The sequence below is a fragment of the Herpailurus yagouaroundi genome, unplaced genomic scaffold, assembly GCF_014898765.1.
Source record: "Herpailurus yagouaroundi ecotype Mexico unplaced genomic scaffold, PumYag 160, whole genome shotgun sequence".
Classification (NCBI taxonomy): domain Eukaryota; kingdom Metazoa; phylum Chordata; class Mammalia; order Carnivora; family Felidae; genus Herpailurus; species Herpailurus yagouaroundi.
In genome coordinates, this window is record NW_024412401.1 from 13,659,016 (window position 1) to 13,671,621 (window position 12,606).

At 37.4% G+C, this 12,606-nt stretch overlaps 1 protein-coding gene across 3 annotated transcripts in view; it reads left to right on the plus strand.

Moving 5' to 3' along the window:
• Positions 1-425: 425 nt before the first annotated feature.
• Positions 426-12,606, plus strand: part of IFT74 (intraflagellar transport 74) — an 89,085-nt gene continuing 76,904 nt past the window's right edge. For 2 of the 3 annotated variants that reach the window (XM_040481406.1, XM_040481408.1), the window contains exons 1-2: positions 426-575; positions 3,478-3,620. In XM_040481406.1, the coding sequence (XP_040337340.1) occupies positions 3,501-3,620 (120 nt within the window). In that variant the 5' untranslated portion in view covers positions 426-575; positions 3,478-3,500. The remainder of the gene's footprint in view (positions 576-3,477; positions 3,621-12,606) is intronic. The other variant, XM_040481407.1, reaches the window with a different exon arrangement.

A 12,606-nucleotide genomic window follows, 5' to 3' on the forward strand; every position in this document is an offset into this window, starting at 1 on the left:
AAAAGATAGTATAACGCTGCCTAACACAAGTAACTAAAAACAGTTATTAAAAAGTCTATTACACGATAACACACATCATGTCACATACGAGGTGACATAGCGATATAATAAAACTCGCTAGGAGTAAATGCAGGTCAGGCACACAATCAGAAAGGTGACTTTGATTATAAATACTAAGGTTTTCAGCCAAAACGTACTTTCCTACTCAAGTCGCCGTTTTCTGTTTGTTTCAGAAAAAGACTGGAGACACTCCGACAACAAAAATTAGATCTCCAATCTCGCGAGAACAGGTTATTCTCTTTCTGTTTGGTGTTTCCAGGGGCAGAAGCCGAAGATTGGCCAATCAGGAGGCGGGTCCTCTCTTCGTCCCGCCCCCGTTGCCGGGATACGTAGCCGCGCGTAGGCGCTAGTGGTTAGTTCTGAGGACCCAGGAAAGCTGCGCAAGGGCAGCTTGCCGTGGCGAAGTGAGCTAACGGTGCTCTGGCAGACTGGTGGGCTCCGCCGGGGTGGCGGCCTCGGAAACAGGTTCGAGCGCCCGTCACCGCTACAGCTTTCCTCCTGACACTCCCAGGGAGGTGAGAAATCCCAGGTCCCATCTATCCCTCTCTCAGTCCCTCCGGAGCCGCTTTTCTTACCTTGGAGAAGCTGATCCGCTCCAAACAAAAACAAATCCACACTTTTCGGCTCTTAGCCCTTCTCTCAGCCTGTCGCCAGGCCTGGGAAGTCGGACTCCAGGCCGGCAGAGCGTGTGGAGAGATCACCTCAGTCAGTCCCCTGAGGAAACCTGCCGAGGCGAGACCGGAGGGAAGGATCCAAGAGCCTCAAAGAGAAAATTCACCGTGGGCTGAGGGATTTCACTGGAAGCAATAGATTTGTGTCTTTTATTAGCAACTTGCCAGTTGTTGGTATATGTTAAAATGGCTGGTTTAGGGAGGATCCTGGTAGTAATAATTAGCAAGCCGATGTTTTTATATAGTATCTTTAATCTTCACAACAGCTCTTTAGGCCACAGCCCATTGCCACGCATGGGTCTTACAGATGAGGACCCACATCCAGTGGGGATAACTGTCAGAGCTAAAGTTTGTGTCTCTCATTTTCTGGAACCAAAGGCTAGGCTCCGTCTCTGATTTGCGTGAATAACGGAGGAGTTAGTGGCCTGTTAGGAGTGACCGTTCTTTTTATTTTATCTCCTGGGACTGATCTAATGCTAGGCTCTCTCCAAGATAGTAAAGCAGTGGTAGAGACAGTCAGGTGGAAATTCTTTTTTTTTTTTTTTTTTTTAATTTTTAAATGTTTATTTACTTTTGACAGAGAGAGACACAGAGTGTGAGCGGGAAAGGGGTAGAGAGAGAGGGAGACGCAGAATCTGAAGCAGGCTCCAGGCTCTGAGCTGTTCCACAGAGCCCGATGGGGGCTCAAACTCACAAACCCAGGGATCATGACCTGAGCTGAAGTTGGAGGCTTAACAGACTGAGCCACCCAGGCGTCCCTGGAAATTCTATATGTTGTACATTTCCTTAAAGTTGTCAGGAAAGCTAGAATAATAGACTTAAATTTTACATGGACAACAGCCGTACTTCATTTTCTTGAGCTTCTCCAATAATGCGCTTTTTACACATTGAAGGTTTGTGGCAAACCTGTGTCAAGCGAGTCTACAAGTGCCATGTTCCCAACAGCATTTGCTTGCTTCACGTCTGTCACATTTTGGTAATTCTGGAGATATGTCAAACTATGCATTGTTACTATATTTGTAATAGTCATCTGTGATTAGTGATTAGGACTTGCTGAAAGCTTAGATGAAGATGAGGGTTAGCATTTTTTAGCAATGAAGTATTTTTTTCGCTAATGTGTAAATTTACATAAATATAACTGAAACAAAAATGTAATGAAACAATACCCTTCCTATATGCAGTGAACTCTTACATTTAAAAAAATTTTTTTTGTGTGATGTTTATTCAGTTTTGAGAGACAGAGAGCAAGCAGGGGTGGGGCAGCGAGAGAGAGGGAGACAGAATCCAAAGCAGGCTCCAGGCTCCGAGCTGTCAGCACAGAGCCTGACGTGGGGCTCGAACTCACAAACTGTGAGATCATGACCTGAGCCGAAGTCAGACGCTTAACCAACTGAGCCACTCAGGTGCCCCTCTTACATTTTTTTTAATGTTTATTTTTGCGAGAGAGAGTGAGTGGAGGAGGGGCAGAGAGGGAGAGAGAATCCCAAGTAGGCTCCACACTGTTAGTATAGAGCCTGACACAGGGCTGGAACTCACAAACCATGAGATCATGATCTGAGCTGAAATCTAGAGTCAGATGCTTAACTGACTGAGCCACTCAGTCACTCTTCTTACATTTTTTACTTCATGTTTAAAGCATATTGGGCAAAACCTACCAACTTGTTTTCACAACCCACTAACAAGTCATGACCCATAATCTGAAAAGTGCTATTCTAAATCATCAGCCAAAACTTTGAATAATATATTCTGATGAGTAAAGGAGGGGGCTGGTAAACTGGGAGAGGATGAGTGAATTGAGGAGCGGGTTTAAAGGGAGATAGAGTGAGAATAAAGATAAGATGGGTATAAAGAGTACCAATGAAATATTTCAATTGGTATTGAGATGAAACAATTCCAGATGATGACAAGCTCCAGGTCTAGCCATAGCTATGGATGAGTGAAATGGAGTTGAGATGGTTACTAAAATTTAGGTCAGGGAACTGTGACCTAGAATGTTAGATATTGAAGCCAGTATCCCTATGGAAGTCATCCAGGACATTGGTGGAACTGGAGTAGAGAGACTTGAACTAGGTATAAAAGACTTTAGTAAAGATGGGGGGAGAAATTAGGAGGTCCCTGAGATAAAAGGAACCAGGAAAGATCCAAGGCAGTAAGGTTGCATTCCTTGGTCCTCAAAGGAAGATTTGGAAGATTAATGTTTTAAAAGTGACACTGGGAAGCAACGGGAATGCTGTGCACTCCTTTGCTTTGGAATTATGGATTGAGAAGCTAAAACAGCCTTCACTGAAAGTGTTTTGTGGCAAGTTGGGATTCTATTAAGGCAAAGAGTAAAATGAAAGATCTGATAACAGGGTTTAGAATATAAAGGAGTGAATCATCATTTTTCCCTGTGGGGGAAAAAAAAAGTAGAGAGGGAAGAAACGTGCTGGATATGTCAGAAAAGAGAAATTTTAGTAGAGTATGGGAAGAGCTCAAGAGAGATAGGTAATTAGAGAGGCTTACATTTTGGTAAAAAATAGGGAAATGAGAAAGGCATATGATAAATGATTTCATAGTTCCACTCTAAATTGAACATTACTTTCATATTTGAACAAAATGAAGCCAGTTTAGCCTTGTAGTAGTACCTGGAATGACAATTTGCAAGAGAAGTCATTGTGGATTAAATGTTTGAAGGGAAGCTATGTGGATCTCCAGTGTGTTGCTATAGGAGACCTTAAAGGAGAATTGAACTGTTACTTGTTTCCAGATAGTGGTGAAAGTAAACAAACGATGGCCAGTAATCACAAACCTTCAGCAGCTCGCCCTGTTTCACGAGGTGGAATGGGGTTGACTGGAAGACCTCCTTCTGGAATACGACCCCCATCAGCAAGTATTCGAGTGGCAACTGGAGTAAGTTTCAAACAAATCTGTTTAATTCTCATGCATATGTCCTAGTAGAAGTTGGAAAGCCTGTCTATAATAAGAGATTCTTCTTTGTTCTTTCTTTATTCCATCAGCATACTATTACATATGTTTTGGTGTTTTTTGGGGGGTTTTTTTGGGGGGGATACCTAGAAGTATAAATGTGGGAGGATGTCTGAAAGACATTTTTAAAAATTTATTTATTTTGAGAGAGAGAGTGCGAGTAGGAGAGGAGTAAAGTGAGAGAGAGAGAGAGAGAGAGAGAGAGAGAGAGAGAGAGAGAAAGAACCCCAGGCAGGCTCCACACTGTCAGCACGGAGCCCAGTGTGGGTGCTCGATTTCACGAACCATGAGATCATGATCGGAACTGAAATCAAGAGTTGGACGCTTAACTGACTGAGCCACCTAGGCACCCCTAAAAGACATTACTGAGAGAAGATACCTTCTCACATTGATATTCAAATTTATTTTAAAGGTACAATAATTTAAGTGGTATAGCTTATTGGTGCCTGAATTAAATGAAATGGAATAGATGAGAAACAGAATCAAACATATGTAATAATGATGAAGGTAACATTTCAAAATAGTTGGAAAAGCATGGAGTACTCAATAGTTTATTCAAGTAATGGATAAGTCATTTATTTTTAAAAATTGACCCTTCCCTCACACAGAATTCTAGATATTTTAGAAACTTTATATTTAAAAAATGAAACCATAAATGTTCTAGAAGAAAATACAGGCAAGTATTTCATATAAACTTGGTGTGGACTCGGCCTTTGTAAAACAGAAACACCAAGTACTGAAAAGGAAAGTATGTTTATATTTATATATTTGAATTTTTAAAAATTGAAAAAACCACAATAAAGTTAAAAAGAAAAATGACAAACTGATAAAAATATCTGCAACATATATGTCATAAATAGAGTTGAGAATTGTAAAATGTAAAAACTTTATGAACTGGTAAGAGCTCTTTCTGTAATTAAACACTATGAACCCTATGTTAAATCAAAATGACATGAGATTTCTTTTGGGGAGAGTGGGGAATATCATTGTAAAACTATTCCAGAATTCATTTAGAGCAATAAAAAACAAAAATAAAAGTGCAGTATTCTAATATAAAAATACAAGTAATAAGTAAAACAATATTTTGGTTGCCACAGCAGCCTGGAAACAAACAAACAAACTAGTAAATGTTAATAGCTTAGTGTAAGATGGGGAGTGTCATAAATCAGTAAGAGAAACACCGCATTAGAAAAAAATGGATAAACTTTATAAACTGATAATTCTAAGCAGAGTGATATCCTATAAAAGATAATTGTTACAGTTTCATTATAATAGTGAAAATTTGAAAGCAACTTACCTTGTAACAGGCAAACCTTAAATAAATTATGATATATCTATCCTTATAATTGGCTATTAGGTAGTCATTAAAAATTATTTTCAAAGTATTTGAGGAAAGTATATATCTTTATAATACAGTATTAAATGAAAAAAAAAGTGTGGTGCCAGTTGAACATAAAAACGTACATTTATTTACAGAGAAGTAAATGTACCAAAATATTCATATTAATTTTTCTTATGGTTGTAGCAGATGATTTTGACTCCATGTAAGATGGTTTTGACTCCTTATCTGTGAAGTTTACACAGTAGGCTAACTGCAAACCAGAGATAATACTGGGTTGTCCTGTTTTTAGTTCATAAGAAGCACAATAAATTTTGGAGGGAATAATTTTGTTAAAAATCAGATTTTCTTAAAGTTTTCAGATTTTTCTAGAGTTTCAGCTAATACCAGCATCATCAACTTACACTGAAATGGTTTTTCTAAAACCTTCATGTACGTGGTACTGAGCTAGTAAGAATTTTTATTTTAGTAAAAATTTATGCTTGTTAATTAAATATTTATAAAAGAATCTGATACTCATTGGCCGCTTACTCCATGCCAGGTGCTTTACCCATTTAATGTTTGCAGTTTTAAAAATATTGATGCCTGTTGTAAATCATACAAAGGAAAAGTGTCAGAGTTCCCTTCTACCTCAGGTATAACTATTGTTAACAGTGTGACATATATACCCTTTAAGATTTTTTTCTGTTCGTTGACAAACACTAACACACATGCATATAAGATTATATGGTTTTAATATTTTCTAAAATAATGATAATACTATACACATTTTTATTTATCTTGTCCATTACTTTTAATAATATATTTCCATGTGAATACATATATATAGTAATTCCTTTTAATATGTGCAGTTTTAATTTATACTTCTCTATATTTTCATTTGGTAAAGTTTGCCCAGGAAGAGATGTAGCATTCTCTTCCAAAGATCACTCAAGATAACCCTGAACTCATTTCATTTGTATTTGTGGTTGACAGTGTTCCTGTGTCCAACATATTCTTTGACATGTGTTACTGTTGTTGGCCCCCAGTATAATAACCAAGTAATTCTCAGAATCACTTAAGAACTATGTTAGCTGACAAGATTAGAGACCACCACCTAACAATTAATGATAAGCAAAATGAATGACTATGGTTATATACAATCCCTATCTAAAATGTCTACTACATATTTAATCTACTACTTGACTCTTTGACAGAGAGTGGGGGAAAAAGTAAAGAAAGAATGGAAGATAAACAAAAGAAGGATATTTTGAAACAGCCTCAGGTTGTCTCCTACCTTTCCAACTTGTCCATGCTGTATGAACTGACAAGAGGACAGTCTTTTGTCCTTTCCTCAGATTGTCTAATGTTATATTGGATTTTACAGACCTGAAGTAGAGAATCATGTAATGATATGAATGCATGCTGAATGATGTCAGCCCTTTGACACTTGGCTATCTCATGACAGAATTTATATGTAATTATAATTTAAAAATGAAAATTTATTTTTTCTGATTTTGAAGGTAGTATATACTTACCACAATAATGCTGAAAACACTGAATTGTAAAAATAACAACATAAAAATGAACTATAATATCACATCATATGGAGATAACCATTGTTATTGTTTCTTATATAATTCTCAGACTTTTTTGTTTTACAAAATGGAATTATAAATACTGTTCTGTAAACTACTTTTTAAAATACACTGTAACTTATTCAACCATTTCCTATGGTCAAATAGGGACAAAAATGTGGATATTTAATTCCTTTCCAGTTTTGAGGTTATTATATAATGTCTACACATAAAATAAATTTTTAAAAAAATTTTACTTTATTTTTCTTGAAATATAGTTAACGTAGAATTTTTTTTTTTTCCCCTCAAGTTATCTAACATACAGTGTAGTCTTCACTTCAGGAGTAGATTCCCATGATTCATCATTTACATACAACACCCAGTGCTCATTCCAGCAAGTGCCCTCCTCAATGCCCATTACCCATTTCCCCCACCCTCCATCCCCTACCTAGCCCCATCAACCCTCAGTTTGTTCTCTGTATTTAAGAGTCTCTTATGGTTTGCCTCTCTCTCTGTATATTATTTTTCCTTCCCTTCCCTTCCCCTATGCTTATCTGTTAAGTTTCTCAAATTCCACATTTGAGAGAAATCATAGATACCTGTCTTTCTCTGACTGACTTATTTCACTTAGCATAATATGTTCTGGCTCTATCCATGTCATTACAAATGGCAAGACTTCATTCTTTTCATTGCTGAGTATTATTCCATTGTATACATATATACCACATCTTTATCCATTCATCAGTTGATGAACACTTGGGCCCTTTCCATAATTTGTCTATTGTTGCTAGTGCTGCTGTAAACATTGGGTTGCACGTGCCCCTTTGAATCAGCACTCCTGTATCCTTTGGATAAATAGCGCAATTGCTGGGTTGTAGGTTAGTTCTATTTTTAATTTTTTGAGTAACATCCACACAGTTTTCTAGAGTGGCTGCACCAGTTTGCATTCCCACCAACAGTGCAAGAGGGTTCCCTTTTCTCCACATCCTCACCAACATCTCTTGTTTCCTGAGTTGTTAATTTAGGCCACTCTTACCCATGTGAGGTGATACTTCACTGTAGTTTTGATTTGTATTTCCCTGATGATTAGTGAGGTTGAGCACCTTTTCATGTGTCTGTTGGCCATCTGGATGTCTTTTTTGGAAAAGTGTGTATTCATATCTTCCCATTTCTTAACTGGATTATGTGTTTTTTAGGTGTTGAGTTTGGTAGGTTCTTTATAGATTTTTGATACTAACGCTTTATATGATATGTCATTTGCGAGTATCTCCTCCCATTCCATCGGTTGTCTTTTAGTTTTGTTGATTATTTCCTTTGCTGTGCAGCTTTTTATCTTGATGAGGTCCTAATAGTTCATTTTTGCTTTTATTTCCCTTGCCTTCAGAGACATGTCAAGTAAGAAGTTGCAGCCGAGATCAAAGAGGTTGCTGCCTGTTTTCTCCTCTAGGATTTTGATGATTTCCTGTCTCACATTTAAGTCTTTCATCCATTTTGCATTTACTGTTGTGTATAGTGTAAAAAAGTGGTCCAGTTTCATTCTTCTGCATGTTGCTGTCCAGTTCTCCCAGCACCGTTTGCTAAAGAGACTCTTTTTTTCTATTGGATACTCTTTTCTGCTTTGTCAAAGATTAGTTGGCTATGTATTTGTGGGTCCATTTCTGAGTTCTCTATTCTATTTCATTGCTCTATGTGTCTGTGTTTGTGCCAGTACCATACTGTCTTGAAGGGGCTAAAGTCTGGGATTGTGATGCCTCCGATTTGGTTTTCTTTTTCAACATTACTTTGGCTATTCGTGGTCTTTTGTGGTTCCATACAAATTTTAGGATTTTTTGTGCTAGCTCTGTGAAGAATGCCGGTGCTATTTTGATTGGGATTGCATTGAATGTGTAGATTTCTTTGGGTAGTATCAACAGTTTAACAATATTTGTTCTGCCAATCCATGCACATGGAATGTTTTTCTATTTCTTTGTGTCTTCTTCAGTTGCTTTCATAAGCTTTCTATAGTGAAATTTTCAGCATACAGATCTTTTACCTCTTTGGTTAAGTTTATTCCTAGGTATTTTATCGTTCTTGATGCAGTTGTAAATGGGATTGATACCTTGATACCTTGGGATTGATACCTTGATCTCTTTGTGTTGCTTCATTATTGGTGTATAGAAATGTGACTGATGTCTGTACATTGATTTTATATCCTGCAACTTTGATGAATTCATGTATCAGTTTTAGCAATTTTTTGGTGGAGTCTTTTGGGTTTTCCATGTAGAGTATCATGCCATCTGTGAGAAGTAAAAGTTTGAGTTCTTTGCCAATTTGGATGCCTTTTATTTCATTTTGTTGTCTTATTTGCTGAGGCTAGGACTTCTAACACTCATTAAACAACAGTGGTGAGAATGGACATCTCTGTCGTGTTCCTAATTCAGTGGGAAAGCTCTTAGTTTTTTCCCATTGAGGATATTAGCTGTGGGCCTTTCACATATGGATTTTATGACATTAAGGTATGTTCCCTCTATCCCAACTTTCTTGAGGGTTTTTATTAAGGAAGGATGCTGTATTTTGTCAAATGCTTTTTCTGCATCTATTGCTAGGATCATATGGTTCTTATCCTTTCTTCTATTAATGTGATATATCACGTTTGATTTGCAAATACTGAACCAGCCCTGCAGTCCAGGAATGAATCCCACTTGATCATGGTGAATAATTCTTTTAATATACTGTTGAATTCGATTTGGTAGTATTTTGTTGAGAATTTTTGCATCCATGTTCATCAGGTATATTGGCCTGTAATTCTCCTTTTCAGTCGGGTCCTTGTCTGGTGTGGGAATCAAGGTAATGCTGGCTTCATAGAATTGAGTCTGGAAGCTTCCCTTCCATTTCTGTTTTTGGAATAGGTTGAGAAGAATAGGTATTAACTTTGCTTTAAATGGCTGGTAGAATTCCCCTGGGAAGCCATCTGACCAGGACTCATGTTTTTGGGAGATATTTTGATAACTGATTCAATTTTGTCACTGATTATGGGTCTGTTTAAATTTTCTGTTTGTTCCTGTTTGAGTTTTGGTAGTGTGTAAGTGTCTAGGAATTTGTCCATTTCTTCCAGATTGTCCAGTTCGTTGGCATATAATTTTTCATAATATTCTCTAATAATTGTTTGTATTTCTGTGGTGTTGGTTATGATCTGTCCTCTTTCATTTGTGATTTTATCTATTTGGGTCCTCTCTTTTCTTTTTGATTAATCTGGCTATTCATTGATCTGTTCTATGTTCATTGATCTGTTCTGTGTTACTGGATTCTATATTTTTTATTTCTGCTCTAATCTTTGTTATTTCTTTTCTTCTGCGGGCTTTGGGCTTTCTTTGCCACGGCCTTTGTAGTTCCTTTAGGTGTGAGTTTAGATTGTGTATTTGGGACTTTTCTTGATTCTTGAGATAGGCCTGAATTGCAATATATTTTCCTCCTAGGACTGCTTTTGCTGCATCCCAAAGGGTTTGGACGGTCATTTTTTCATTTTCATTTGCTTTCATATATTTTTTAAATTTCTTTAATTTCCTGGTTGGCCCGTTCATTCTTTAGTAGGATGTTCTTTAACCTCCATGTATTTGGGGGACTTTGCAAATTTTTCCTTGTGGTTGATTTCAAGTTTCCTAGTGTTGTGATCTAAAAATATGCATGGTATGTATGATCTCAGTCATTTTATATTTGTTGAGGGCTGTTTGGTGACCCTGTATGTGATCTATTTTGGAAAATGTTTCATGTGTACTTGAGAAGAATGTGTATTCTGCTGCTTTGGGAGGAAAAGTTCTGAATGTATCTGTTAAATCCATCTGTTCCAGTTGTAAGGGTTAAATTGTAGTGTAGGGCTAACCTGTAGCCTTAAGAAATAACAGCTTTGTTTTAACACTGTAGATTAAGAGATAACAGCCTTGTCCTATCAATCAAGGGAACAAAAGTTCAAGGAAAATAAATTGGATTAGTGTTTGATTGGATTGGGGCAAGGGCATGTCTGAACTGTTTCCATCCCCATCTGGGAACTATTTCTTTGTTTTGTTCCCAGGTGATGATAAGACGATGTGGTCTATGTGGTCGACTCTAAAAACTCTGTACCCCTGCTGTTAGAGATGCACTCTGGTCTAGAGTGTCAGTCCTGATCGTTTGGCCTTGCCTCTCATTGCAATAAACTTTGTTGTGACTGTCACTGGTGCCCATAGCATTTTGTTTCAGGAGTTGTGTGGATGCAACACAATGTGTCATTCAAAGCCGTTGTTTCCTTATTGATTTTCTGCCTAGATGATCTGTCTATTGTAAGTGGAGTATTAAAGTCCCATACAATCGTATTATTGTGTATAAATTTATTTATGTTTGTGATTAATTTATATTATATTATTTGGGTACTTCAGCATTGGGGACATAAACATTTATAATTGTTAGCTCTTCTTGATGGATAGACCTCTTACTTTTGATGTAATGCCCTTCTTCATCTCTTGTTACAGACTTTGTTTTAAAATCTAGTTTGTCTGATATAACTATGGCTACTCTGGCTTTCTTTTGATGCCCAGTAGCATGATAGATGGATTTCCTCACTTTCAACCTGCAGATGTCCTCAGGTTTAAGATGGGTCTCTTGTAAGTAGCATATAGATGGGTCTTATTTTTTTACCCATTCTGATACCCCTGTATCTTTTGATTGGAGTATTTAATCCATTTACATTTAGAGTGATTATTCAAAGATATGGATTTAGTGTCATTGTGTTATCTGTAGGTTTCAAGCTTGTGGTGATGCCTCTGGTCTTTTGTAATCTTTACTGCTTTCCACTCACAGAGTCCCTCTTAGGATCTCCTGCAGGGCTGGTTTAGTGGTCAGGAACACCTTTAGTTTCTGTTTGTCTGGAATAGCCTTTATCTCTTCTTCTATTCTGAAAGACAGCCTTGCTGGATAAAGGATTCTTGGCTGCATATTTTTCCTCTTCAGCACATTGAGTATTTATTTCCTGCCACTCCCTTCTGGCCTGCCAACTTTCAGTGGACAGGTCTGCTACTACCCTTATGTGTCTACCCTTGGTGGTTAATGCTTGTTTGTCCCTAGCTGCTTTCAATATTCTCTCTTTATCTTTGTATTTTGCCAGTTTCACTATATGTCATGGTGTTGATCTGTTTTTGTTGATTTTGAAGGAGTTCTCTGTGACTCCTAGACTTGGATGTCTGTTTCCTTCCCCAGATTAGGGAAGTTTTCAGGTGTAATTTGTTCAAATAAACCTTCTGCCCCTTTCTCTCCTTCTTCTGGAAGTCCTATTATATGGATGTTATTTCATTTCATTGACTCACTTAAGTCTCTGATTCTCCCCTTGTGGTCTCATAATTTCTTTTCCCTCTTTTTTCAGCTTAATCATTTTCCATAATTTTACCTTCACTTCTTCTCTCCTCTGCTTCTTCCATCTTCGCTGTCACTGTATCTAGTTTATTTTGCATCTCAGTTATTTCTTAATTCATTGTGACTATTTCTTACGTTTTTGATGTCTGCAGCAATAGATTCTCTGCTGTCTTCGATGCTTTTTTCAAGCCCAGCCATTAGTCTTATGACTGTTACTTTAAACTGTTCAGATATATTGTTTGTATCTGTTAAGAGCAATTCTCTGGCTGTCATTTCTTCCTGGGTTGTCTTTTGAAGAGAATTCTCCTGTTTCAACATTTTGGCTACATTTCTGGCTTTTACGTGTTTTAACAGCTTGTTATGTCTTCCATCTGCAAGTTACTACGATATTAAAGAGGGATAATACACTGGCCAGGGCCAGGCACTTCAGGAAGTGTTTTTGGAGTGTGTTGAGTGCACTCTTGTGTTGTGTATTTGGCTGCTGTACCCACTGGTCAGTCTTCTACAAAGCTCCTCCTTACTTGTGGTGTGGATTGTTTGGACCTTCCACCAAGTGTGCTTTAATTTGTTCGTTGAAGTAACTCTGGAAGAAAGGAAAAGGTGGGGAACCTGATCCCATAGAAAGTGAAAAATGAAAGAGGTGAAAAAAAAAAAA